Source organism: Pimephales promelas, chromosome 12 (genome assembly GCF_988280905.1).
Source record: "Pimephales promelas chromosome 12, fPimPro1.hap1.1, whole genome shotgun sequence".
NCBI classification, from domain to species: Eukaryota; Metazoa; Chordata; class Actinopteri; order Cypriniformes; family Leuciscidae; genus Pimephales; species Pimephales promelas.
In genome coordinates, this window is record NC_142780.1 from 26,977,708 (window position 1) to 27,005,143 (window position 27,436).

Here is a 27,436-nt window from a genome sequence, read left to right on the forward strand (position 1 = left end):
GCAGGACCATGCCCACGATGAGGCCATGCCTCTGGTGGAATGAGCCCTGACGCCCAGCGGGCAAGGCAGGTCTTTTGAGGCGTAAGCAGAAGCAATAGCATCCACTATCCACCTAGACAGTGTCTGTTTCGAGGCGGCTAAACCCTTGGTGCGGCCGCCGAACGACACAAACAGCTGCTCCGAGCGTCTGAACGCAGCAGCGCGTGTAGTGTACACTCTGAGAGTAGATTCCGCTCTGGCATGTTTGATCGTGTTCAGAACTCCTTCTGGCAAATCGACGAGTAGTCGTTGGTCACCCATGCATGAAGCGCCCAGCGCTGTGGATGCCAGATCGAGCCGCGAGCTTGAGTGAGGAGATCTGCTCTGATTGGAACGGGCCACGGGGCTGTCCGTGACAGCTGCGTGAGCTCCGGGAACCAAATCTGATTCTCCCAGCGCGGGGCTATGAGGAGCACCGAGTGGCGTGTGTCCCTGATTCTCTGAATGACCTGCGGTAGCAGAGAAATCGGGGGGAAAGCATAGAGCGGGCGGCAGGGCCAATCCTGGGCTAACGCGTCCTCGCTCTTTGAAAAGAATATCGGGCAGTGAGCATTCTCTTCTGACGCGAAAAGATCTATCTCTGCTCTGCCGAATAGGCGCCACAATGTTAGAACTGTTTGAGTGTGCAGGGACCATTCTCCGGGGGAGACAAGGTTCCTGGTGGACAGCATGTCTGGACCGTCGTTCAGATGGCCCGGTACATGCGTCGCTCTGAGCGAGAGCAGGTGACTCTGGGACCACAATAGGATGCGGTGCGTCAGATGAAAGAGATTCTTGGATCTGACCCCGCCCTGACGGTTGATGTAGGACACCACGGGCATATTGTCTGAGCGAATCAGGACGTGGTGACCATGTATGCGCGGGAGGAAAAACAGCAGCGCGTTCTCGACCGCGATCATTTCCAGACAGTTTATGTGTAGACCACCTCCTGGCTCGACCACTGGCCGGCGGCCGGTGAGCCCTCGCAGACCGCACCCCAACCCGTGTTGGATGCGTCTGTCGAGATGACTTTTCGGCGAGAAAAGGTTCCTATGGTAACGCCCCTCTGAAACCAATCGGTTACTGACCATGGTTGCAGTGCAGTGATACATGTCTGTGTAACCTTGATAATCTGGCACGCTGTGTGGATAAGCGAGCCCTCATCGTGATAGAGTTCAAATCTATTCCAAGGAATGAAATAGTTTGACTGGGCTGGAGAGAGCTCTTTGTCCAGTTGACAGAGAGTCCCAGCGCTTTCAGATGGTTGAGGAGAACTGCGCGGTGCGACAGAAGCTCCGTCTGGGATTGTGCTAGAATGAGCCAGTCGTCCAGATAGTTTAAAATGCGCAGTATGCACTTCGTGAACGTACGGGGTGCTAAGGATAGGCCAAACGGGAGAACAGCATATTGGTAAACCTGACCCTCGAAGGCGAAACGTAGGAATGGCCTGTGATGAGGGTTTATCTGGATCTGAAAATAGGCGTGTTTCAGGTCTAGAGAGATGAACCAGTCCCCCTGGTGGACGTGCGCGAGGAGTTTTCTGACTGTGAGCATTTTGAACGGTCTCTTCATGAGCGCTTTGTTCAAAACCCTGAGATCTAAGATCGGCCTGAGGCCGCCGTCTTTCTTGGGAACAAGAAAATAACGGCCGTAAAACCCCGACTCGGTCATAGATGGCGGAACTCTCTCTATTGCGCCCTTCTGCAGCAGCTTCGCTATCTCTGAGCGGAGCGTGTTCATCGCAGCTGGGCTGACAGCGGATTCGAGCCGAACGCGCGAGTGGGGCGGGCGGCGACGAAACTGTAATAGATAGCCCTTCTTTATGATGCTTAAAACCCACGGGGAGATGCCGGGGATGGCTTCCCACGCTTCGCAGCATGCGGCTAGCGGTTGAATGGCGATTTTGCCCTGATTGCTGCACATAGCGGGCTGGACACTGTGTGTGGGCGCGCTTAGAGTGTGTGTGGCAACGGGACTTACACTCAGAGAGGAGTTTATGGGCCGTGAGACAGAGCGAGCAGAGGGGGGACACGCGCATGGTAAATGGTAAAAGGCGTCGGGGACTAACAGAGGACGAAACTTTGACTTGGAGGACTGACATGGAATGCAGCGCTGAAGCGGCCTGTCCGGCGGCGGCATAGGCGTGAGCATGAAAAGTAGAGGTCGCTCTGCACGCTTTCGAAGGAAGCGTAGGGGAAGAACGCCATCTAGCAGAGGGCGGGCAAAGGTGAGCGGCGACCAGGTCCTCGACGGGCGGCATGGCAGTATATCCCCTCTCGGCGGCTCCATCCACTGAGCGCAGCGAGGCGGACACGTCGGAGCGGTTTCGAGCAGAAAGAGGGGCATTCCAGGACTTAGTGAGCTCGTTATGCAGCTCAGGCAGGAATGGTGCAGCCCGGCTGCAGGCGGGGGCCGGGCGCCGGTGCAGGAATTTACCATCCATGCGGTTCGGTGGTTGCTCAGGGGGAGGCGACCACTCGAGTCCTAGTCGGTTGACGGCCTGTGAGAGGAGACGCAACAGTTCCTCTTCAATGCCGGCGCGGGTCCCAGCGGGTCCTCTGACGCAATGAGCGAGCGCCGTCCGCTCATTGGCCGCGGGCTCAGCGCCGCTCTCCCATAGGTTAGTGCATTTTCTCTGAGCGAACCAATGAGCTGCTAGCTAGCCCCGCTCATGGTCTGCCTCAGAGATACTGCGTTGACAATGATTACAAAATTATGGAATAATTTTTTGGCTTCAACTTCTCAGCAAAGATGAATCTTTCCCGTAGCGTAAGCTAGCTCTCGTAAGAGAACTCTGAGTATGTTAACCCTGAAATGAGGGAAACTCTGGGTTTTCCGTTTCAGAAAGGGAGGTAAGTTAAACCTGAGAAAGCAGAGTAAGTCAAGCCCGTTTCTGAAAGAGAGGTAACTTATACTCAGAGTCAGTTACCATGGTAACTTACTCTGTTAACCTAACCTGGTCGGGAGCAGGTTTTCTTCAGTAAACCCAGAGTTTCTTGTGGTCTCCTCCCCCTTTTTAAAGAGGAAGTTCTGTTTAAACACCAACAATAAACATGTATTTACACATTCTTTATATATATATAAGGAATATATATTGTTAGTCCATGGTTTAATTGACTAAATCTGTTTTGCAGCACTTTGCCAAAAAATAAAAGGATTTAAAACGTTTGCTAAACTTTTATTTGATTACCACCGTTTTTGATATTATATTTCTATTAAATCATTACAAAAAATGTGAATAAATGTAATATTTAATAATAATTTAATAAGTTATTAATAATAAAAAAATAAGATGTTAATCTTATTCATAATCAATTATTGAAGTTAGTTGATTAGAGATGTTTTATTGAACAAATGATTAATTTATTTAACTGTCATTTTAACTGATGATAATAATAACCGTAATTTAATAATGCAGTTTATATATTTAATAATTGTTTAATACCATAAACCGTGATTTTTTCTGAGATGGTTATCATACTGTGAAACTCTCATACGTTACAATCCCACATGGGGGAGTCCCCCACCCCCACTGTTAAAACAAGTTACTTAGCAACTTTTACTCATGTTTTAAATTAACTACCTTTTACTTGATTAGATTTTTAGACGGGTATTTTTACTTTTACTTAAGTAAAAATTTATCAAAGTAATAGTAGCCTACTTTAGGTTGAATAACATTCTTCCAGTTTCACCTCTATATTATAACTGTAGGTTACTCTAAAATTGTTATGAATTATTAACTACAAATGACATCTTCAACGGTGTAGTTAGATTAATGTAATAATTAGGCTACTATCTCTAGAAAGTATTGGTCTACATATTACTAATTGCTAAATCCTATATCAACCTCAACCACTTGAACAAAACGAGGAGAAACAAGAAACTGCACTTTTAATTCTTTCAAATTAACAATATACAATTGCTATACTGAATTGGTCTATAGTTTATGCAGTAGCCTATTTAATGTAATTTCATCATATTTTATTTTAAATGACAGAAGAATTAAGAGAAATCCCTTTAATTAAATTACAATATTTAGATTACTTGGTAATTAATTACACCCAACACCTCTTTTTGTCTGGTGCTGTTGCCATGGTAACTCATAATATCTGCGCTCCATTGATAATGGCTTTTTATAGTTGTGGTGCACGCGCTTAACTCAGAGTCAGTCAACTCAGAGTTGATTGAACTAACTAATTTCAGCTGTTCTGTAACCGAAAACTCAGAGTTTTCCATCTCAGGGTAACTCAGAGTTCAAGCTTTAACTCAGAGTTGGTTGAACCTCCTTATTGAAACGGGCCCCTGTTAATCCATTTCATTATCAGGGAAGTTCAGGATTGGACAACAACATCCGGGGTCCTAAAGGTGACGTTGGCGGTCCAGGCATACAGGTATGGGACATTATTTACTTTTAACAGTAAACTGACACTTAACAGTAACATCTTTTAAGTTTACATGTCTATAAGTATTAATAGCTACAACCTGATAAACAGACATCACTGAACAAAGACTTGACTAATTGATAGTGAAGGTGGTACTTGAAGTTGTATTTTTACTGCATCCCTGTTGACTATTTTTGTTATCAATTATATCTATTCCATTGTTCTGGTTATTTTTTTCTTTCTGTGGCCTCTTTTAACAGGGTGAACCAGGTCCAGATGGCCTTCCAGGCCAAATTGGTGATAGTGGAAGACCAGTAAGTTAATATTTTCTTATAGTTCAGAAGGCGTAAGCATGAACTTAAGAATCCTGTTGATATTTTTACCTTATTTTTAGGGTCTTGGTAGCAGAAGAGGCTCAGCGGGTGTACCGGTACAGTATTGTAGAGATAATAATTATTAAACAACTTCAGAAGTTACAGTATACCAATTGACTTGGTTTGTTTGCGCGTTTAGGGTCTCAGAGGGCCTCCAGGAGAACCAGGACAACTAGGACTCCCTGGGGCCTCAGGTCCAATGGTAATGAACAAATTATTCTATTTTTAAATCTATCAATAACTACCATTTATTTCCTCAGCTATCAACTTTTTGAGCTTGTGCCACCTATAATTCTCTGTTCAGGGTGCTCTCGGTCCACCTGGTCCGGTTGGGCAGAAAGGTTTTATTGGTCTACCTGGACCTCAGGTACATGTTGAAATAGAATGAACTGAGCACTTTGTTTGGTTATTATTGGCATTAATATCTAATAAACCACATCTGGCCATCAATGGTATTTTGTTGGTTTCTTTTACACAGGGACCACCTGGCTCTCCAGGAAGGCCAGGAATTAAAGGAAGCATTGGTTCCAGAGGAAATAAGGTGAGTGACTTTTTTTAAAACCTCTTCATTTATAAATCTCTGCTTTTTTAAAAGGGATAATTCAGCCAAAAACGAAAATTCCCTCATTATTTATTCACCCATATGCCATCTTGACTTTCTTCTTCAGATAAACACAAACGAAGATTTTTTGGAAGTTAATCCATCTCTTGAGTCCATATAATGCCATTGAATGCGTTCCGATTGTGACGGTAATCCATACGACCCCAGTGGATGAATCAGTGTCCTCTAAAGCAAAACGATAAGTGTGTGTAATAAAAATACCAAAAATTCACGATCGCTGTTTTTTTCAGGCATCAACCAAGCGGTATCGATTCACTTGAATAATATGGACTCACAGAGATGGATTATTTTCTTTGAAATCTTTGTTTGTGACAATTTAAACAAAGAATGTCATATAAAGGCCAATTCACATTGCACAGACAAACTCCATCAAACAAGTTGGCCGTTGGATGTATAATTTTATGATAAAATAACAGTCATGTTCATACCGCCTCAACAGACACCAACAAACACTGATTGCACATGTTCAGTCGGTTGAAAACAAGGCCCGACCCGGGATCCAACAAAACCCAACTAACATGTTTGTTGCCGTTTGTCTGTGCGGTGTGAATTGGCCTTACTTTAATGCTAAACCTGCGCATCATGCCTTTGCCTCACAGGGCCAGCCAGGTGATCCTGGAGATAAGGGATCTTTCGGACCTCCAGGCCCCAGAGGACAGCTGGTCACTTTTTTTCTTACTTTTTAAAAAAGCTACTAAAATTCTGCAATGTCAGGCCTGATCCATCATCATTCAATAAAGCTATTTTGTTCTTAAATGTAACAATTCAACAGTTTGTCTAATAATCTGTTTATTCAACGTCAGGCACAAATGAACCAACTTTTATTTATTACTAACAGGGAAAAGATGGTGTAGATGGCTATGGATTCCCCGGACTCAAAGGACAGAAGGTTTATATAGAATTATACTGCAATAATTTGCTCTCAAATAGCATAATTGGGCTATGTATACTAAAAAAAAACATATAATCTTTGATTTTTTAGACATAGCTCTTTATTGGGTAAAGTAAGCTGCATAATGTGCATATGTATTTATGTTTGTTTATTTGTTTATTTATTTCTTTTCTTTAAGGGAGATTCTGGTTTCCCAGGTCATCCTGGACTTCAGGTGACTTCACATCCATAACTTGCCAGTGCAGTAACTATAATGGGGTTGGTTCATGAAGTAATCTCTCAATAGTGTAACTATTAATGAGTGAACAATGTTTCTTCTTTGAAAATCAGGGTGAACGGGGCTTGAAAGGAGTAAATGGAGGTGGTGGTCCTAAAGGCAACAGGGGAAGAGGGGTATGTAAAAACATTTTACAAGCTTTATTTTCTTACTCATTCTGTGAACCTTGGATGGATTTCTGGATGTCTGATTACAGGGCAATGCTGGCAGGGCAGGAACAGCTGGAGATCCTGGCAGCGAGGGGGTGACTGGACACAGGGTATGGGAAAATTATTCGCATCATATTGATCATGGGAATTTGAAGAGGTACAGAATGTCTTCTTCTTCACATAGGGCCCAAAAGGACCACGAGGAGCCAGACAGATGTCTGTAAGTTTCTGGTTTTCTTTACTACTACTAGTATTTAACATGAAAAATTATTTATATATACTTGAACCTGGAAAGAAATTGTAGGATTTTGAAAATAACACTCTAGTTCACACAATGTGCAAAAAATCCGAACAGTTAAATGATTATAAATCATACAAAATATAAAATAATATAATTTAAAATATTAATTTAAAGTAACTGTTTTCTATTTTAATAGATGTGATGTCAAAGTTGAATTTTCACTCAAATCATTTTAATATGCTGATTTGACTCATACATAGCATTTAATATTATTATCAGTGTTGAGAAGAGTTGAATTGATGAATAGAATTCTGTTTATTTTGACCAATTTAATTTTTTTTTTATTCTTTCAAAAACTGTAGTATTTTTAAACGGTAGTATTTTTATTTGTTGTCTAAATGCAAAGCATGTGTTTAAATATTTAAAAATAATATATATTCTTTTGTAGGACTGTCAACTGATCTCATATGTTCGAGACAACTGTTGTAAGTAATCTTTATTTTTCGTTTTTATTTTATTTTCTTAAAATAGATAATAATAACATTATGATGATGATAATGACATTTTTATGTATTTTTATTTTTTATTTAACAGTGTGCTGCAGAAGTAAGTAACATTTTATGTAATACAGGACACTGAAATGAGATGTACAAAATGTGAAATATATCTTTTTAATTTATTTTCCATTATTAAAAATTACATTTCTCTCCCATATGTGTCTCTCTAGATAATATAAAATGCCCTGCCTATCCCACTGATCTTGTGATTGGCATGGACATGTCTGAAGATGTGACGCCTCAAGGCTTCGAACGCATGCGTGCTGTAGTCCTGAGACTCTTGGACAATATCAATATTGCAGAGAGCAGCTGCCCGACGGGGGCTCGGGTGGCTGTGGTTTCCTACAGTTCCTACACCAAATACATGATCCGCTTTAACGACTATCACCGCAAGAAGCAGCTTATTGATGCAGTGAATAATATCGCCCTGGAACGCTCTTCAAACCAGCGTAACATAGGCGCTGCCATGGGGTTTGTGGGGAGAAACGTCCTGAAGCGTGTGCGAAAGGGTGTCCTGATGAGGAAAGTTGCAATCTTCCTCTCCGCCGGAGAATCTCAGGATTCAACCTCCCTCACCACGGCCATTCTAGAGTACAAAGCCCTGAACATTAAGCTCGGGGTTATCGGACTGAGGAATGTCCCTAGTATTAGAAAAGCTTTTCAGGTAAAGTTTAGCTCACTTTCATTTTTTTATAATTTAAAGGAATAGTCAGGGTTTCCGCGGGGCATTAAAAAGCATTAAAAGTCATTAAATGGATTTTGCGAAAATTAAGGCCTTAAAAGGCATTAAAAAGCATTAAATTTGATTCTTACAGGCATTAAATTTTTTTATAGTTTTGAAGAGAATTTTATACAAATTTATTTGAATATAGCCTTCATAATTAATAATTTGTATTTTAAGCTTCCGGTTCGGTACGCATACAAACAGAACGATTGCTTGGACCATTTTTCCTGCCAGCAAAATTCGTGCTGACGCGGCCAACACAACGTTGCGCAACATCAAATGGCAAGCGTAATGAAAGCAGAACGAAACTGCGCTACTCGTTATGTGCTTCACGGATCGTTTATCAGTTCGGACCAGCAACATCTATGCAGCGCGAGCCGATCTCGATCAAGCAACACTGTTACTTCACAGCGCTAAGAGATCCGGTAAAGAAAACATTTGAATTCGCCACTGAGGTAATAACATCGCTGCGAGATCTAGTGAGAAGCGTTCACATTTCTCCGTTATTAACCGTAGATCTCTATTAGATCAAACAGCGCTGTCATGGAAACCAGGAGAAACATTGTGCCGTGAATGAACTAGTACTTTACGTCCACAGACCAGCAACATTCACCATGGATTTAATATAGTAACACTAACTGGAACCAGTTTGGCTAGAATGGTGAAATGCTTTCAAGTACTTCACACATCTTTTTCCAGCACTTCAAAATTCAAATATTATATAAATAAATATATATTTAAATGTTATTTTTAACGTGATGACCAAAACATTATTTGTTCATCCTTCAAAGATGACCCCCATTTATAAACCTGAAAGTTTCAAGATCTAGGAAAACTCACACTTATTTAAAAATATTTTTTCTTTAAACAAATAGTAAATTTCTCTGGCATTTCTTTCTTTTTGCTGTATCGAAAATGTACCGAACCGTGACTTTAAAACCGAGGTACGTACCGAACCGTGATTTTTGTGTACCGTTACACCCCTAATATATATATATATATATATATATATCCGTGGTTAGTCATGGGTCGTGTATGGCATTATTTTTTTTTAAATGGCATTAAAAAGGCATTAAAAAGGCATTAAATTTCATTTGAAGATACCTGCAGAAACCCTGAATAGTTAATGCAAAAATAAGCATTCTGTGATCATTCACTGCCTCGTGTCTTTACAAATCTTTTTACCTCCTTTCTTCTGTGGTACAAAATTAAATTTAAATTAGATTTAAGTTGTTCACTTAAATATCAAAACTTTCACTCACTTTCGCTTTAATTATTAACCATCCCTATAATATTTAAATGATTTGTGTGACTAACACACTAAGTTTGAATACAAAAGTTTTTTTTACCATTGTATAGATATTCATTTGTGGGATGTTTTGTTGTATGCAGGCAGATGAAAGCAAGAGTTTTATCTTCACTGTGCTGGGAAGATTGCAAGACCAGAATGAGACTCTGAGTAAGATCCAGAGTTGTGTTATCTGCTTTGGTAAGCACCAGTCATTTCTCTCCCTCCTTCTCACAACCAACATAGTCTAATATGCTAATTTGTATTGCATTGTAATGTTCAAATCTAACCAAATTCAAATCTGTGTGCAGTCTGCATTGTGACTTATTTTTAGTTAAAAAAAGAAAAATAAATATAATTTACATTTTTTTGTCATTGGTAGGTTTAGGGTTAGGGGATAGACAATACAGTTTGTATAGTATTAAAACCATTACGCCTATGGAGAGTCACCACATAAATAGCAAAACAAGTGTGTGTGTGTGTGTGTGTGTGTGTTTTCTACATTGTGGATGTTCTATAGTCTCATGCCTTCATTTGTGTGTGTGAGTGTCTGTGTTCTGGATTGTGATGTATTTATTATTTTTGTTAATAAATAAAAAATAATTTCTCATTTTTTCCCCCTTCCCCATTCATTCATTATGGGGGTCAAATTGACCCGCAAGGGAAATATTTGTTACTATTTTTATTACAACCAGAAAAACAGAACCCAGTCATTTTTGTGCATTCCAATTTCAAGTGTGAAAGTTTTAATCAAGCTCTTAGACCCCTCAGACGAACTCCTGATTTTTACAAATTTTACAGTAAACTCATTTCGGGTCAAAATGACCCGAGGAGAGGAGTTGGGTTAACTTACATACTGTACACCTAAACCTACCCAACTCCGCCCCCTGATCCCTAAACCCACCCCTAATCCCTAACCCCACCCCCAATCCTATCCATCTCCTCCCCTTGTATCTCATGTACTGCATTGAGGTGCTACTGAAGATTTCAACATTTCTCATCAAATGAATGTGTGAGTAAAGTTGTGAGTACTGCACTCCTAAAGGTAGATGAAAGCATTACATGAATCAAAAAATTTTGAATGAATGAAATTTCAAGGAGTGTAGCATGTAGAACTGGGTGTGTTTAAATTCTGCAAAACATTTTTCGGAGGTCTCTGGACGTAGTTTCTTTGTGGTCACATCTACACTCTTTTCTCTTCTAAGATCCCTGCAGACCAGCAAGAGAATGTGAGGGCACCAACCTGGCATCTGCTCCTCAGGATTTGGACTTGGACTTGGCTGTGATTGTGGACGGCTCTCGTAGCATCCTGGCCGACGAATACGAGGGTGTGAAGGAGGTGCTCGGCGGTGTGCTAGATCAGATTGTTGTGAGCAGTCGACCCAATAATGCAAGAGTGGCCGTCTACCAGCAGAGCTCTACGTACAGTGAAGCCCAGTCTGCTGTGAAAGTCATATTTGGCTTCCAACAGTTCCCTGATCGTGATCTAATGAAGAGAAGCATCTACCAAGATCTAAAGCAAACCGGAGGCTCTTCCAGACTCGCCCTTGCGCTCGAATACGCCGTAATGCAGGGCATCCTCACGGTTCCAAGGGGTCGCAAGTACAAGATGGTACTGGTCATCATAGGGGAAGAGATGGCATCTCAGGACAGAGCAAAGCTGGACTTTATCTCCAAGGTGGCGAAGTGTAAGGGTGTTGTTCTCTTCACCCTGATGGTGGGTGACCACATCAGCAGTACTCAGGTGGAAGAGCTTGCCAGCTTTCCTTCAGAACAGCACATCATTCACCTGGGCCACTTGAAACACGGAGAGCAGGAGTACACACAGCGCTTCATGAGGACGTTCTTCCACATTCTGAGCAGTAAGTGTTAGACATCATTCAATAATATAGATTTGAGGGCCTGAGCTTTGCAATAGTTCACCCAATCAAAACTGCTCACCCTCGTGTCGCTCATTGATATTGGTGCACTATATTGCACCTCTTCTGAAGCCGTTCATTAGATTTATGTGAGAAACAAATGATTTGATATACATATAACACTTTTTGTACTTTTTTTGAAGCTTGAAATTCTTTTTGGAGATTTTTGTGTTCCAAAACATTACATCATACATTTTCGAGCAACAGGAGGGAGTACACGATGACACCATTTTTGCTTTTGAGTGAACTGTCCCTTTAAGGATGACTTTGCATGCACTTGTGTGTTAATATAGTTTCTTTGTGAATGCAGAAAATCTGAACTCCTACCCTCCTCCATCACTCGAGAGTCAGTGTAGTAGTGGTCAACAAGGTCCAGGTCAGCGTTTGGACTACGAGGCTGCAGAGAGACCTGTATATAGGTATCAAATGACAAACCCTGCTCTATCATCATCTAATGTGAATTTACATAGAAAGGAGACAGGTGGTTATTTAATAAGATTTTAATAATATATATATATATATATAGTTAATAAAATAACATGATATATACACTATATACTGGAGTTAAACAGATAAAATAAATGTGAAATAAATACATACAGTTTGTGAATATCCATTATGTGCCCAGTGTCAAAACAAAAGCTATTTCCTAGGATTCCTGTGCCACCCGTAAACCCAAATGTGGTGAAAGTGGAGATGGAGGAAGAAGACACTGCACAGGAGGAGACTGAGGACCAGCATACATCAGGCCGTGGAGACTCATTAGTCAAGTCTCCCCTTGACCGCACAGACAGTATGTTCTTACTGTACAAATCTCTGCTCGCATCACAGCGCCTCTAGTGCTTACCCAGACAGCAAACTGACATTGAATCAACGTGGAAACGACGTCTCTCATGACATTGAAACAACGTTGATTTTGCTCATCGAATTAACGTTGAACCAACGTCAGACGCGGCATTCTTCAAAGCTAAATGAAAATCGAAAATTGGTTTGCTTTCATAACGTTGAAACAACGCGTTGATTTCAAGTTGATTTTCCGTTAGTTTTGAAAGAATGACGTGTCTGACGTTGGTTCAACGTTAATTCGATGAGCAAAACTATGTCAGATCAACGTTGTTTCGATGTCATATTTCCACGTTGATTCAATGTCAGTTTGCTATCTGGGTAAACCAACTTTACTGCAAACTTTTCTTTAAAAGTTACTTATTTAAATGGTTTTCCAGCATCATTGTCATGGCTTATCAGTAATAAAGCATTTTGCTTTCAGGTTTCTGTCACCTGAACAGTGACCGTGGAACCGTCTGTGGTGAATATATGCAGCAGTGGTATTATAAAGAAGCAGTTGATGCATGTTTACCCTTCTGGTACGGGGGCTGTGACGGTAACCGTAACCGTTTCAGTTCAGAAAAGGAATGCCTTCAGACCTGCGGCAAACAAAGTAAGTAACTGCATTGACAGTGTTGGGAAAAGCTAATTTTAAAAGTAATGCGTTATAATATACTGTAGAGTTACTTCCTTAAAAAAAAATTAATCTTATTTTGTGTAAATTGTTTCTCACCTGAGCTGGGCTGGCTTTTTTTTCCATAACAAAAAAACAAAAGTTGTATTTTCGGCAAATGTACAGGCCCTTTCACACCAAAAGTGAAATGCTAATTCACGCTGGTACAGTAGAGGGCGAAGCTCAAACAAACCTTTCAGCTGCGATTCTGGATTCCAGAAGACACAGATGAAGACAGTAGAAGTAAAAAAAAAGAAACAGAAATGTGATTTTTGACTAACTATGTGATGTTTTGCTTATTAGATGGTTGAAATGGATCATCAAAGGTCAGCAGCAAAGACATTGGTTAATAAAGTGAGATTAAATACATAATGTATATTTGTATTGTTTAACATATTTAATTATTGCAGGTTTGCATAATATTCAGCGTTTGCATTTCATTGTTCGAGTAAATACCTGCTCACATTTAGTTTAGAACCATAATAACAATCATGTTTACTCTGCGCACATACTGTAACGCCTGCACTTTACTCCTGTTTTCTCTCATAATGGGTCACATGTCGTGTCCATCAACAAATGAGAAAACAAACTGGAAAAAGTTGCTCAGATATTTTGTTGTAAATTTAAAAGAAATGCATTACTTTACTAGTTATTTGAATCTGATTAGATTACTTGCGATCTGTCCTTTAGCTATTATAATCTTGCTTCTCTTTCAGCTTGAATAGCTGAGAAGTTGCCCAAAACATCTCTAAAACTAGCCAACGTACCAGTCTGATGAGTCTGAGAGACCAACTAAGACCAGCAAACCAGCTTAGGGTAGTAGATTTCAGAAGGGTAGTCCAACCCAAACCAAACACCATTAGTTGCTTTTGTATATAAAGCGATGTAAACAGATTACAAATTCCTTTTGTGTCACTTGTGACGCTGAAATTACAAACTAAACATTTCGAAATGAACGATCACACAAGGTTCTTTGTCAATATAAAACAGTTGCTGAAACATTATCTATTCCATCTCCAGATCCTGAGCAAATCCTGCAGGCAAAAAAGGAAACCACATTATTTGATGGTGAGAAATGAGCCACCTCTGTTATTGCTTTGCTGTCTTTTGCTGATTCTTTCAAATTTGGACCAATATTACTATTACTTTATTGGATTTTCTCTGTGAAGCCAATAAAAGGATTATGCATCGACTCTTTCCTGATGTTTCCACTCACAGATGCGTGCCTCATGAAACAGGATGTGGGGCCCTGCACTAACTATGTTTTAAACTGGTACTATGACGTTCAGCAGAATGAATGTATACACTTCTGGTTTGGAGGATGTGGAGGAAACAAAAACAAGTTTGACACACAGGAGGAGTGTGAAGCCCTTTGTCTAAAGAACATTTAACGTGAATGACTTTCTAAATTACACTTGTTACATTTGAACATTATGTTCACCTTGCATTTAGCTATTTTTTTTTTTAAATATACAATTATGTTTTTACAACAACAAAAAAAGAGCTAAAAATTACTCACCGGCATCCAACACAAAAGAAAATTAGCACTTATTTATCATCATATTTTAATAAAGTCATACACCATCAGCTAAGTCACAGTGTATGTTAATGTACATAAAGTTTGTTAGTGAAGAAGTTCTGTGACAGCACCAATAATGTGGAATAACATTTTTTTGATACAAAATAAAACAAAACATTTGAAGTCTGTGCATTTTTTCTTCAAAAATTGTGGAAAAACTGCTTGCAACCTCCTTTACATCTGTCAGTTGTCGTATGTTTAAGTGAAACCAGGTTTTCCAAAAAAAAGTAGAGTTGGACTTTATTGGAATGTATTCAATGGGAATCAATGTGTCAATGTTTGACTTGGCTAAATATGCTGTGCTACAATGTTTTTCAGCAAAATCACCAAGCAAATACACATTTCTCGTCACATTTATTCAGTAATATTACACAGTGATTACAATGGAAGTTTCATTCCATGTCTTGCATTTAGGCCTTGAAAGAAAACTAGGTGTTTACATAGCTGCGCAGAAATAACACTATTAGTGTAACTAATGTGTGAAACGGACTGCAAATACTTTTAAGCTATGTCCTGTTTTCTACAGTGTGGCCATATTGTATGACCTTGATATCAGCATGAAGCAGTTGCACAAAATAACAAAACACAAAGAAAACACACACAAACTGCAGGCTTACACTGTTTTATATAGTTAATATTAAAGTGGATTTGATCCTAAATGACTGAATTATATTAATTGGCATTATATTTAAATTTACATTACACCATTCAAACAATGTCATCCCATCTTGGCACAGTGTGTCTCTCACTTCCAGACTTTGACAATGCCATCTCTAGAGGAGGTGACTATAAAGCCCTGGGTGGTCTGGAACGTTGCAATATCAGTAATGATGTCGTGGTGGCCCACGGGTAGGGATTCTGGTCCACGGCGAGGCGTGTCCTCGGTGGATCCGCTCTTCTGCTTACTGTGGATCTCCTGGTGAGGTTGAAGGGAGCCAAAAGTGAAGATCAGATAAATATAAGCATGCAGAAATCAAAAATCTGATGGAAATGAGCTTCAGACCTGTACTACTTCTGTTCCTTCTATAATCTTGCGATTGTAGAACACAGAAGGGCAGTGAAGAGAGTCATTAGCACCGCCTGCGACGATGTATGACCTCTCAGGGTAGGCCAAATCCCAAAACCTGTAGATGTCATTTAGAACACACTTAAATATATTTTAAATTTGTTGATTTTTTAAATATTTTCATATTTACAAAATTCAATATTTGTACATATGCCATCAGAACCTTGGGATGTCAAAGATTTAACTGTTTCCGAAAGGCAGCTGTTTATGTATGAAGATACCCTCGAAAACAAATTCAACTGAGCTTTGGAAATATTTAATGACTATATGGAGGAAGTAATGTCTGGAGTTGAAATAGATTACTATTATCTATTTTTTCAATCATAGATGGCCAAAAATACATAAAAAACAGCATTTTGCACCATTGAAGGGCACTTCAGGAAGGGGAGGCCATTTGTAGGGGCGTTCCAAAGGAAAGTCTTCTGAAGCCCTTTTTCCAATATCTTTAAACAAATGAACAGTGATTAGCTTACTAATTAGGCACACCTGATTCTCATGTCTGATCCAGCTGTAAGTAGGAGAGGGTTGCCATCAGCAGGGCTGCAGTATATCCCATGTACACTGTGAGGAGAAGGCTGTGGAGGACAAGAATGATGACATCTGGTAAGTTGGATGAATTTACTCATTATTTTTGCTTTGTTATGGAGAGACAGCTTGTAACAACCTGCATCTCTGAAAGCGGAGGTGCAGAGCTGGCCCACAGGGTAAACTTCCTATCTCCAGTCTCCATATCCCACATGGACACCTCATTGTTACCTTGGACAGCTGAAGAGAATTAGGAAAATCTTTATGAACACACTATTTATAATCTATATAGATACAGTACATACTGCATACACACACGATACCATTCAAAGGTTTGGGATCAGATTGGAAAAAGATTTAGTTAGTAGTATTAAATATATATATATATGGTATTTTAAATTGTAATATTTCAGAATATTACTGTTTTTACTATATTTTCAATTATCAAGTAAACTTTTCACCTGCAATGACAGAGGACTGGTAGAGTGGATGCATCAGCAGGCGTCTGATTCGAGCTCGGGCTGGGTGGGAGTGGCTGGATATCGGTAGCTGAAACCGCATATCCCAGCATGCCATTGTGCCATTACTTGTCCCTATGTAAGTAGGACATTAAATAAATCCAAACCTAATTTAATGCTTTCATATTTTTTTTTATGAAAGCTGCCTTTTTTAATTGGGGTTTTGATCAGCACTCATTTCTAATGCACAACGTATAGTATAAAGTGCTACATAAACAAAAGTGACTTGATGTTTTTGTACAAGCACCAATAAACATCAACTACTAGCTATGCAGCTATCTTACCCACACACAGCCAACACTGGTGCATGTCCACAGCAAAGGAAGTGATGAGACCCAGGCGCAGGTCATGGCGCAGAGTCCAAGCGTTGCTGTTGCTGCGGAGGTCCCATCCCACCAAAAAGCCGTTCACAGTGGCATAGGCCAGAACCGTCTGCGCCCCCGAGTTAAAGTGATGTACGTCCACCACACAGCCCTCATCCTTTGGATCCAGAAATCTAAAAAGAGACTCAGCGGCTCACCGATCTGACTACATGAGTGACACTAACCTGAGTGTGATGGTCTTGATTTACTTATATGTGGCAGCGCACAAAATCAGAAAGTGGAATGGGAGTAAATAGAGTGGAGTAAGTGCACACACCTGGTCTGACAGGGCTGGACTTTGGGTGATTTGGGTGGCTTGTTGGCCTCAACTGCAAGAAGCTGGATGGAACCATTATCTGATGCAACAGCAAGGTAATGCGACCCCTGACAAAAGGTCAGTGTTTTTACATGTCCTCCAATCCGTGAATACGTCAGCACAGACCTGAAACGATCACATTATCAATCCTGGTTCAGATAACAGTAAAACAACCATCTTGAAAATGCATAGATTCAAAAGAGTCAAAATGCTGACATTAAGATATTATATACCTTGTGGTGGTCGTCTTGCCCTCCATTTTCTGGCTGTCCCAGATCTTTACAGTTCCATCATTGGAGCATGTAGCAAAGATGGAGTGCTCGTCGGACACTCGGATTCGGTTCACAGCAGATTTGTGCTCGTGAAGATGGGCCACTAGAAGACCTTTTGGATGCCACCCTGCAATGCAACAGTTACCAAAGTGGAAAAACTTCAAGCAACTCATAATTCAAAACGTTCAACTACGGAAAAGCAGTATCTCTTAAAATATCTTTATGATATTGTTCATACTTCAACATAGCCATATTTTACTAGAACTAAATGATTTTGAATGAATGACCTCAATTAGGGAGAAAGCATCAAATACATTACCGTTCAAAAGTATGGGGTTGATAATAAAAAATAAAGTGTTACAAACGGTCGGCTGCAGCTACTGATTTCAGTATGAGATCAGGCAAGCAAAGGCTAGACAGCCATATGATATATTACAGTGGAGACGTGACGGCTGTACCTGGCAGTGGAGGCCTGCTCTCCCACTCTGCGCTCTCCATCATCTGTTTGGCCATGCGCTCTGCGTTGCATTGCTCTCTTTTCTGCTGCACCAGCTGTTGCAGCTCAGCCTTGCACGTAGTGATGCGCCGCTGGTATGTAGACACTCCGGTTACGGACTGTGCCACTTGAATGCTAGGGAGAACTGTAGTTTTCCTGGGCTGCACAGATCCGGCCTCAGGCACCTGTGGTTGAAGGGAACAGGGGAGAGGTTTAAGGAACAACATGCTAGTGTATCCAGGACATTCCTGCATGTTTGAGTAAACATGGTGGAAAATATCAGGAGACGACTGATATGACTGAAAGGAGTTACAACACAGACAAATGCACACAAAGATAGGTGTTGATGAAGAAATGATGATAGAAGAGGCAAAGAGGGCAGAGAAAGAGAAAAGGGGAGGGACGATAGCACACTGTCGGCTCAGCGGTCGACCTGGGCTGAGGATGGAACATGAGGGAGGTTAAGAGTCTGTGAGGAACTCTCAGATCGCAGGCGCTCTCCGGCAAGAGTTCCACTGGGTTCCCCACCACCGCTCGGAACTAGAACATTAGGTACCGTCGAGGGAGTCGTCGTCGTCGTCGAACTGGGAGGGTCCAGAGAACCAAACATGCTCTTCCACTCTTCGTTCAAGTTGGAGTCCTGTTTCGTATGCTTGCGTGCTGTCACAAGAGAAACAAAATGGACCTGTTTTAAATGTGCTTCTGATAAATTATGGATTTCTGGTTTCTAAAACACTCTCTGCTGCTCAGTTACCGTTAACATGCATACTGATACATGAAAAAGAAATCGGGCAATGGATTTAGTCAGCGCAAAGACGCAGTGCTTAAAAAATAAAGTAATTTAATATTAGTTCAAAAAGTGAATATTATCATAGAAGCAAACAATCAAATTTTACTTCCCAAATACACTTGAACTGAAAGGGGCAACACAGTATGTTGAAATCATTAACTCTCAGCAAATAAACTAACCACCTACAACTTCTCTTAAAGATGTTGTGAAAGTTTTACAAGCCCAGCTTCAGTCAATTTTTTTTTTGCACCAAATAAAAAATTGTGTGAGGAATAATAATGCTTGCAATGCAGTAAAATAGTATATAGCTAATATTTACCACTATCTCAATTTATATTGTTTTTTCTGTCATGTTTCTATGTCTCAATGTTTTGTATTGTTTATATGTCATATTGTTATGTGATGCTCACTTGTACTTAACTGTAAAGCGACCTTGAGAACTTTGAAAGGCGCTATATAAAATAAACATATTATTATTTATTATTAATATTTCTCAACTTTCTAAAGACAGCCCTAGTTTTTTTGTATAATTAGGTATTTATCCATAAACTATTTTTATATTATAAGCAGGGGATTCCTCTCAAAGCGATCATCATGTTTAGGGGTCATCGGCATTAAAAAAAAGTTTCTGTAATAATATTCCACAGCTAATAGGGAATCTATGAGAATAAATATTTACACACACTATCATTCAAAAGTTTAGAGTCAGACAGTAAGATTTTGTAAAAATGTTTTTAAAAGTCTCTTAAGCTCACCAAAGCTACATTTGTTCGATCAAAAATACAGTAAAACTGTAATATTGTGAAATATGATCATCATTTAAAATAACTATTTTCTTTTTTTAAATGTAATTTATTCCTTTAATGGGACATCTATAATGATCTTTAATGGGACATGATTTAATGATCAATAGCCATTACTCCAGTCTTCAGTGCCAAATGATCCTTCAGATCATTCTAATATGCTGATTTGGTGCTCCGTAAACATTTTGTATTATTATTTATCAATGTTAAACTATTGTGTTAATTAATATTTTTGTGGAAACCATGAAACCAAGGTCTGATTCCTTGATAAATATAAAGTTCAAAAGAACAGTATTTATGACATTATAAATGTCTTTACGAAATTATAAATGTCTTTACTGTTACTTTTGATTAATTGAATGCATCCTTGCTGAATAAAATAATTTATTACTTTAGAAAAACTTAAAGTTTTAAATGGTAGTGTATACTGGGAAAAATGCAACTTTTTATGATTAAATGAATTCAGTCACCAGCAGCCATACACTTTGACAGTACACTCCCATGGGTTTGTAACAAACTGACTTCAACAAAAAGCATCATTAGCCCAAAATGTGCTAGAGTGCACAAAAAAAGTGTATCTATCCACATCATATCTGCAAGTTATCAAGAATTCTCTGATCTAGCCACACAAAGCCCACTCAAAGTGTTAGTCAAAGTGAGTGATATTAACTTCAAACAGAGATTAGCTGTTTGAGACCTAGACAATATACCAGAGGCAGAAGGGATGAAGTCTGTAAACAAACGAAAAAATATAATGCATTAATTTTAAATGGTGAACTAACGACATGAGAAGCGTATATATCTTCAATTGAAGTAGCAGTAAAAATGACAGAAAGCGGAAAGTGTGTCACCAACCTCTCTTGTCTTCAGATTCTTGCTTTGGCTTGATCAGGTCCACTTGTCGGCCAGTGATGCCCAGTGTACCGAGGTCAATGACTCCACTGAGGGCTCCATCACTCAGGTGGCTCTGGTCTATGATGTTGGCTTTAGCCTTATTGGACTTGAGCATGAAGTCTTTCAGAGCCAAGAGCTTGTCCTCCTCAGCTTCCGTCATTCCCTGAAAGAAATCGCATAATAACTGCTCATTCATACAAGTGTAACATGGGGAAACATGTCTTATTGTTCCTAAAACATCATTACTCAGGGATATGCTTATTTTATAGAAATGTAGTTCTAAAATTATAAAGTAATTATTAATTAAAAAAACAAAATCACAAAGAAATCCTAACTACAGTAGCAACCTTATACATTTATGTAAATAAATAAATAATTTATTTTCCTAACCTGTGAGAGAAGTTTCTTAAGGAGCTGTGCAATTGCAGGATCCTCAGGAGTGGGGCATTCTGGGATGGAGCCATTGCGCTTTTTTTGGCGGAGTAACAGGTGTCTGAAGAGGCTTCCGATGTCTTTGGATCGCAGTGCGTAGTCAAAGATGGAGCGACTTACAGGCTCTTTCAGCACACTGAGCAACACAATCTCCTTATCAATCTGTCCAAAGGCAGAAAAATTATTAAATAAAAAATGAAAATTCTGTCATTTACTCACCCTCATCCAAATCTGCATGCCTTTTCATTTCTTCCGTGAAACAAAAGGTGAATGGTTAAAGAATTTTCAGGCCATAATAACTTACACTTAGGTCTGTTTTTTGGTCAAATTAACTATTTTTATGATAGTCCTGTGATGTCAGTCCTTCCTTGTGTGCATGTGTGTTGCGTCTGTATTGTCTGCAGGTGACTGGCTGATTGCGGCGTGATTGGGAGTGACTGCGGTGCACAGGTTATTCGTTCCCTACAAAAGCTGTCGGTTTCGTGTTTGTGAAGGTGGCTTGTCTTGTTGCTGATAGCTGTTAATGGCCGAACTTCGGCTTAATTCAAAGAATAATGTGTAAAAGTGCAGTTTTCAGCATTGTAAATGTATTTGTTCTCTCCTTATTTGTGGTGATTCTTTGGAACCACAACAGTCCTCAATTAATTTTATCACAGTAATGTATATTAAAAGAATGTTCAGCAGATTCATTTAAAACTCACCTTTTGTGTTCCGCGTAAACAAGAAAATAAAGCACAACTAATATGATACACTAGACCCAGAGTCCACATTAATGTAACCTCACCTGTATAATCGGCTGAGTGATAAAGGGGTTGAGATGGGGCATAAGTTTGCAGTAGACGTCAGCTATGTTTAAGTGCTGAGCGACCACAGTGATGAAACCCACGGCTCCATAGCGGATCCACAGATTGGGATGACACAAGAAAGGTGCTGTTGGATAGTAACATTTTAAATAAGAAATGCTACACAATAATTACGAAGCACATTATACAATGGACTATGAATAAAAGAGTTTTTCTGACCTATATCACTGACAAACTCGTAGATGTGAGGTTTCTGCAGTAGCCCCAGCTGACACATGCAAGTGAGAGCGTTGAGAGCTTTATAAATGACAAACTCCTCAGCGTCACTCAGGCCTTGCTGCAGAAGAGGCTTCAGGATGGAGGAACTCTGCCAGCCCACGTAGGCTGCTACACCTGCAGAGAGGAGATTTGGTTACCATGTTGCGAGAGACTGCCTTCATTCATATGAAGCGACTGTGGTGGCAACTTTCCTACTATGCTGTCAAAGAAAGCTCCACGGAGGTGCCAGTCATTCTTGTCGTTGAGGAAGGTGATCATGTGGGAGAGGAGGACGTCGTTGGCTTTCTGTCTGCCGAAGAACACGCAGAGGCGCGTGATGCCGTTCTCCATCAACGTCTGTTTGACGATGTTCTCAGGGTCGCTCAGTAAAGTCACCACCTTCTGCTGAACCATCTCATGCAAGGCCTGCAGCTCTATGGACAATAGATGGATCATATCCACAGCATTTTAATGATAGCATAAAAACTTTTCATGCAAACTGGTTATTAATTGAGTCCATAAAGTGGGATGTATAGACAATATCAATTAACCTTGTTTCAAAACTACAATAAAAGTGAGCTTTATTTGAAGGACACACATTTACCTGAATCATAGTTTTCATTGGGGTGAAGAGTTTCTTCTGTATCCTCTCCATTGAGGTCTTGTTCAGAGCTCAAATTATTCTCCTGCACCAGCTCCAGAAAACGCAGTGCTGTCTCGGCCAAATGTGCTATGTTCTCTATAAATATAATATAATAATATAACATTCATTACTGTTCAATAGTTTAAAGTCTGTAAGATACAGTATTTGAAATGTTTTTGAAATAAGTCCCTTAAGCTCACCAAGGCTGTATTTATTTGATCAAAAACACATAAAAAACATTAATATTGTGAAATATAAATTAAAATAACAATTTTTCTATTTTAATATATTTTGAAATGTAATTTATTCTTGAGATGGCAAAACTTTTGTTAAATGTAATGCATCCTTGCAGAATAAAAGTTAAAATTTCTATAAAAAAGTAACTCTTACTGACCCCAAACTTTTGAACAATAATATAATGTAGTATAATTTTTAAGTTAATATGAAACCCTTTTCATAATCCATTGTACTTCTGTAATATATATATATATATATATATATATATATATATATATATATACACTCACCGGCCACTTTATTAGGTACCCCATGCTAGTAACGGGTTGGACCCCCTTTTGCCTACAGAACTGCATCAATTCTTCGTGGCATAGATTCAACAAGGTGCTGGAAGCATTCCTCAGGGAGTTTGGTCCATATTGACATGATGGCATCACACAGTTGCCGCAGATTTGTCGGCTGCACATCCATGATGCGAATCTCCCGTTCCACCACATCCCAAAGATGCTCTATTGGATTGAGATCTGGTGACTGTGGAGGCCATTTGAGTACAGCGAACTCATTGTCATGTTCAAGAAACCAGTCTGAGATGATTCCAGCTTTATGACATGGCGCATTATCCTGCTGAAAGTAGCCACCAGAAGTTGGGTACATTGTGGTCATAAAGGGATGGACATGGTCAGCAACAATACTCAGGTAGGCTGTGGCGTTGCAACGATGCTCAATTGGTACCAAGGGGCCCAAAGTATTCCCCAATAAAAAATATTCCCCACACCATGACACCACCACCACCAGCCTGAACCGTTGATACAAGGCAGGATGGATCCATGCTTTCATGTTGTAGACGCCAAATTCTGACCCTACCATCCGAATGTCGCAGCAGAAATCGAGACTCATCAGACCAGGCAACGTTTTTCCAATCTTCTATTGTCCAATTTCGATGAGCTTGTGCAAATTGTAGCCTCAGTTTCCTGTTCTTAGCTGAAAGGAGTGGCACCCGGTGTGGTCTTCTGCTGCTGTAGCCCATCTGCCTCAAAGTTCGACGTACTGTGCGTTCAGAGATGCTCTTCTGCCCACCTTGGTTGTAACGGGTGGTTATTTGAGTCACTGTTGCCCTTCTATCAGCTCGAACCAGTCTGGCCATTCTCCTCTGACCTCTGGCATCAACAAGGCATTTCCGCCCACAGAACTGCCGCTCACTGGATGTTTTTTCTTTTTCGGACCATTCTCTGTAAACCCTAGAGATGGTTGTGCGTGAAAATCCCAGTAGATTAGCAGTTTCTGAAATACTCAGACCAGCCCTTCTGGCACCAACAATCATGCCACGTTCAAAGTCACTCAAATCACCTTTCTTCCCCATACTGATGCTCGGTTTGAACTGCAGGAGATTGTCTTGACCATGTCTACATGCCTAAATGCACTGAGTTGCCGCCATGTGATTGGCTGCTTAGAAATTAAGTGTTAACGAGCAGTTGGACAGGTGTACCTAATAAAGTGGCCGGTGAGTGTATATATTCACTTAAAACCAGAAACTTAATGGATTGAGAAAACACATTTACATACAGTTACACATTTAAAAGGCAGAAAATTTTGACAATTTTCTCCAGAGATTTCTAGCACTGGAAAGAATACCTGCATAAGCGAGTCTGACAATCGTTGCTTCATCTTGGGCCAAGTGGGCAATCCCAGGTAAAATATATTCTGGGTAGATATTAACATCATTGCGAGGAACCTCCTTGACCAACGCCAGCACTTTAGTCAGAGTGCGAACGGCCTCGGCCCTGACACGCGGCATCGAGTCATTGCAGAAATGCAGCAAGTATGGTGTGATCCTGTCCAGCAGAATCTCCACATTTAACCGGCCTGCCAGATGAAGGATCAGTTCCAGAGCTGCCAGTTTGGAGTCGCAAAAGCGCAGCGTCTGCAGACAGGATGTAATCACTGACACCAGCACCACCAGCCCTTGCTCCTTGGATGAACTAAGCTCCTGAGATGCCTTCTCCTGCTTCCCAGTCTGCCCGCCACTGCACAGGTTATTGAGGATGTTCTCCAGGTTCTTGCGTATCACCAACACCCTTTCGTCAGCAGACTGGAAGGTCTCCTTGGCAAACTGGGCCATGTAGGGCTGTAGGAAGGTGTAGAAGATTTCTGGGAAAGCTTTGCCTCGCTGCTGCTTCAGGTATTCTTCAGCCGCCAGACGCTTTTCCGGTTCTCGCTGCACCATTTGTGCCACCTGCATAAAGTGGATGAAATTATTTAGAGTACTACGTAATATCTAATTAAGAGTACTGACTAGTTTCATATTATTTCATAATTATTGTAGAGTCAGAAAGATTTTGTTTGATAGAAATAACACATTCAAAAAACACTGAAAGGATGCATTAAATTGATCAAAAGTTACATTAAAGACTATTTCAAATAAATGCTGTCCTGTTCATCAAAGAATCCATGGAAAAATTATTAATCATGGTTTCCACGAAAATATTCAGCAGCACAACTGCTTTCAGCATTGATAATAATAAGAAATGTTCTTAAGCACCAAATCAGAATATTAGACTGATTTCTGAAGGATCTTGTGACACTGAAGACTGGAGTAATAATGCTGAAAATTCATCTTAATCATCACAGAAATAAATTGCATTTTAGAATATATTAAAATAGAAAACAGTCATTTTAAGTTGAAATAATATTTCACAATATTACTCTTTTACTGTATTTTTGATCAAATAAATGCAGCCTTGGTGAGCATAAACGCCTTACTTAAAAGTGTATAAGTTTGTAGAACCTAAAGTGAAAATGTGAAATAATACAAAACATCTAGAATCTCAAAAGAATAGAAATTCTACCAGGTCTCTAATACTGTGATCCTCAATTTTCATCAGCACTTGTTCAGTCTGGAAATGTCCTTTCCGGTAAGCCAGCAGTTGTGAGAGATCGAAGAGCGGGACACCCTCTGTGAACAATTCTGCAATCACACAACCTAACAAAAGAAAATTAAATAAGAAAGGTCTTTGAATATTTCATAATATTATACTGCACCTGCCTTAAGCAAACAGAAAAAAATATATATATAATGGATACCAGCTGAGAAGATGTCCATGGGTTGCTTGAGTTCTCCCCTGGTCCGTTGGCTATTGCTGGAGAGATCCACAAGCGGTGTTGTCTGGTCACTTTCGGTGGCAAACATACTCCCATCCACGAATCTCTCTGGAGCAATGTAGCACGTTCTCCTCCTGGACGTGTCGAAGAAGTAGTTGAAATCTGCAGGGTTGTCTTCAGGCAAGTATGTGGGTTTAAAACTAGCAAAGTCTGTGAGAAGCACCCAGTTCCAGCTTGTCACCATAACATTCTCTGTTTTAATGTCACCATGACGCACACCAGATTTATGGGCCTGGTCCACGGCATTGAGGATCTGGAAGGCAATCCACTTCTTCTCCACGTTGTTGAGAAACGGCCGTGTGCTGATACGGTCATACAAGTTATCCCGGACATACTGCCGAAATAGTATGGCTGCTTTCTCAGTAAGTGTGGCTTTTTGAAAGGGCAGACAGTTCTGACAGGAGTGCAGTCTGATTTTCAGCTCCTCCAGTTCTTGCTTGTAGCTGGTCAGGGGCAGAGAGGGGTCCTGGATTGCAAAGACCTTAACCACAACCAATCCTTCTCTATGTTTCGCCCGGGCCACTTTGAAAAAACGTGTACTGCCCAGACTTTTGTCATATTCATAATCATGGATGTCAGAGAAATAACTGTCCACTGAAAGTATCTGCGATGGAGCAATTCCAGCCAGCTGGTTCCCCATCTCACTGGATCAGAGATGGTTGGCCCAAAAGACAAATCTATAGATAGATAGTTTATTATAAAAATCTACTTTCTCTTAAAAAATATTACTAATACTTATCAGCAACTAGAGTAAATAAATACACGAAACGTTTTGTCATAAATTCAGTATAATCTTCAAATCCAGTATAGCCTACAGTCTATTCACATGATAGGGTCATGGGATATAAAATGCTGCATCATATCTGTTAGCAATACTAGCTAGAAAAAATAACTCAAATAGTTACATTATTGTCATTTTCCATCCATATAAACTACCAGTTATAACGTAAACGTAATGTGTCAAATACGTGTGCGTATGTAGTGTTTGTTTACTGCACTGATGTAAAAATAAACGGTTGTTTACCTGATTGTTTGAGCCCCGGCGCGCTGTCAACTAACCGACTGGTTAACTACAGTTATTTCCTTCCACCTTACACAAATCGACATTCTACATTTTGCCTAAGTTAAAACGAACAATACTAGAAAAAATGTCAAATAATACAAACGATACTTTATACAGATATTTACAAAAAAAAGACCCGATTCGTTTGTTATGTTTCAGGAGTGAACTAGAGGTGTGCGTCTCCATTGGCTGATCTGAGATCTGATTGTCAGCTCATTAGGGACACGCTATTGGATGAAATGCCTGTCTTGCTGATCTCAGATCAGCCGGAAAACCGGA

At 40.0% G+C, this 27,436-nt stretch overlaps 2 protein-coding genes across 3 annotated transcripts in view; one reads left to right on the forward strand and one right to left on the reverse strand.

Annotated features, from left to right (window-relative positions):
* The window catches only part of col6a4a (collagen, type VI, alpha 4a), a 29,153-nt gene extending 14,506 nt beyond the window's left edge, over window positions 1-14,647 (forward strand). Inside the window, exons 20-40 of the mRNA XM_089117852.1 lie at window positions 4,344-4,409; window positions 4,661-4,714; window positions 4,795-4,830; window positions 4,914-4,976; window positions 5,079-5,141; window positions 5,253-5,315; window positions 5,996-6,058; window positions 6,235-6,285; window positions 6,467-6,502; window positions 6,619-6,681; window positions 6,762-6,824; window positions 6,899-6,934; window positions 7,404-7,440; window positions 7,683-8,176; window positions 9,629-9,725; window positions 10,730-11,386; window positions 11,754-11,862; window positions 12,097-12,236; window positions 12,711-12,881; window positions 13,962-14,009; window positions 14,160-14,647. Coding sequence (XP_088973978.1) covers window positions 4,344-4,409; window positions 4,661-4,714; window positions 4,795-4,830; window positions 4,914-4,976; window positions 5,079-5,141; window positions 5,253-5,315; window positions 5,996-6,058; window positions 6,235-6,285; window positions 6,467-6,502; window positions 6,619-6,681; window positions 6,762-6,824; window positions 6,899-6,934; window positions 7,404-7,440; window positions 7,683-8,176; window positions 9,629-9,725; window positions 10,730-11,386; window positions 11,754-11,862; window positions 12,097-12,236; window positions 12,711-12,881; window positions 13,962-14,009; window positions 14,160-14,332 — 2,583 coding nt within the window. The 3' untranslated portion in view covers window positions 14,333-14,647. The remainder of the gene's footprint in view (window positions 1-4,343; window positions 4,410-4,660; window positions 4,715-4,794; window positions 4,831-4,913; window positions 4,977-5,078; window positions 5,142-5,252; window positions 5,316-5,995; window positions 6,059-6,234; window positions 6,286-6,466; window positions 6,503-6,618; window positions 6,682-6,761; window positions 6,825-6,898; window positions 6,935-7,403; window positions 7,441-7,682; window positions 8,177-9,628; window positions 9,726-10,729; window positions 11,387-11,753; window positions 11,863-12,096; window positions 12,237-12,710; window positions 12,882-13,961; window positions 14,010-14,159) is intronic.
* A 210-nt stretch (window positions 14,648-14,857) lies between these two features.
* Window positions 14,858-27,368, reverse strand: pik3r4 (phosphoinositide-3-kinase, regulatory subunit 4). 2 transcript variants are annotated; one of them, XM_089117851.1, is made up of 20 exons: window positions 27,119-27,368; window positions 26,017-26,771; window positions 25,782-25,915; window positions 24,568-25,168; window positions 22,660-22,794; window positions 22,267-22,489; window positions 22,017-22,189; window positions 21,779-21,924; window positions 20,953-21,156; window positions 20,524-20,725; window positions 18,632-18,735; window positions 18,038-18,260; window positions 17,541-17,706; window positions 17,269-17,433; window positions 16,914-17,125; window positions 16,573-16,704; window positions 16,251-16,351; window positions 16,073-16,161; window positions 15,524-15,644; window positions 14,858-15,436 (listed from the first exon to the last, which is right to left on the reverse strand). In XM_089117851.1, the coding sequence occupies exons 2-20, from the start codon at window positions 26,732-26,734 to the stop codon at window positions 15,266-15,268; spliced, it is 4,020 nt and encodes a 1,339-aa protein (XP_088973977.1). In that variant the 5' UTR covers window positions 26,735-26,771; window positions 27,119-27,368; the 3' UTR covers window positions 14,858-15,265. The 2 variants fall into 2 exon arrangements, with proteins under 2 accessions (XP_088973977.1, XP_088973976.1); XM_089117850.1 differs by having other exon boundaries at window positions 18,509-18,735.
* Window positions 27,369-27,436: the final 68 nt, after the last annotated feature.

Excerpts from the sequence above, each read along its gene's own strand:
- pik3r4 (XM_089117850.1), bottom strand. The coding sequence starts at position 26,734 with ATGGGGAACCAGCTGGCTGGAATTGCTCCATCGCAGATACTTTCAGTG. Across the intron at positions 18,261-18,508 it reads ATGTTCCATCCTCAGCCCAG|GTGCCTGAGGCCGGATCTGT; the intron begins GTCGACCGCTGA and ends CTTCAACCACAG. Across the intron at positions 15,645-16,072 it reads GGATCAGACATGAGAATCAG|GTTTTGGGATTTGGCCTACC; the intron begins GTGTGCCTAATT and ends TGACATCTACAG.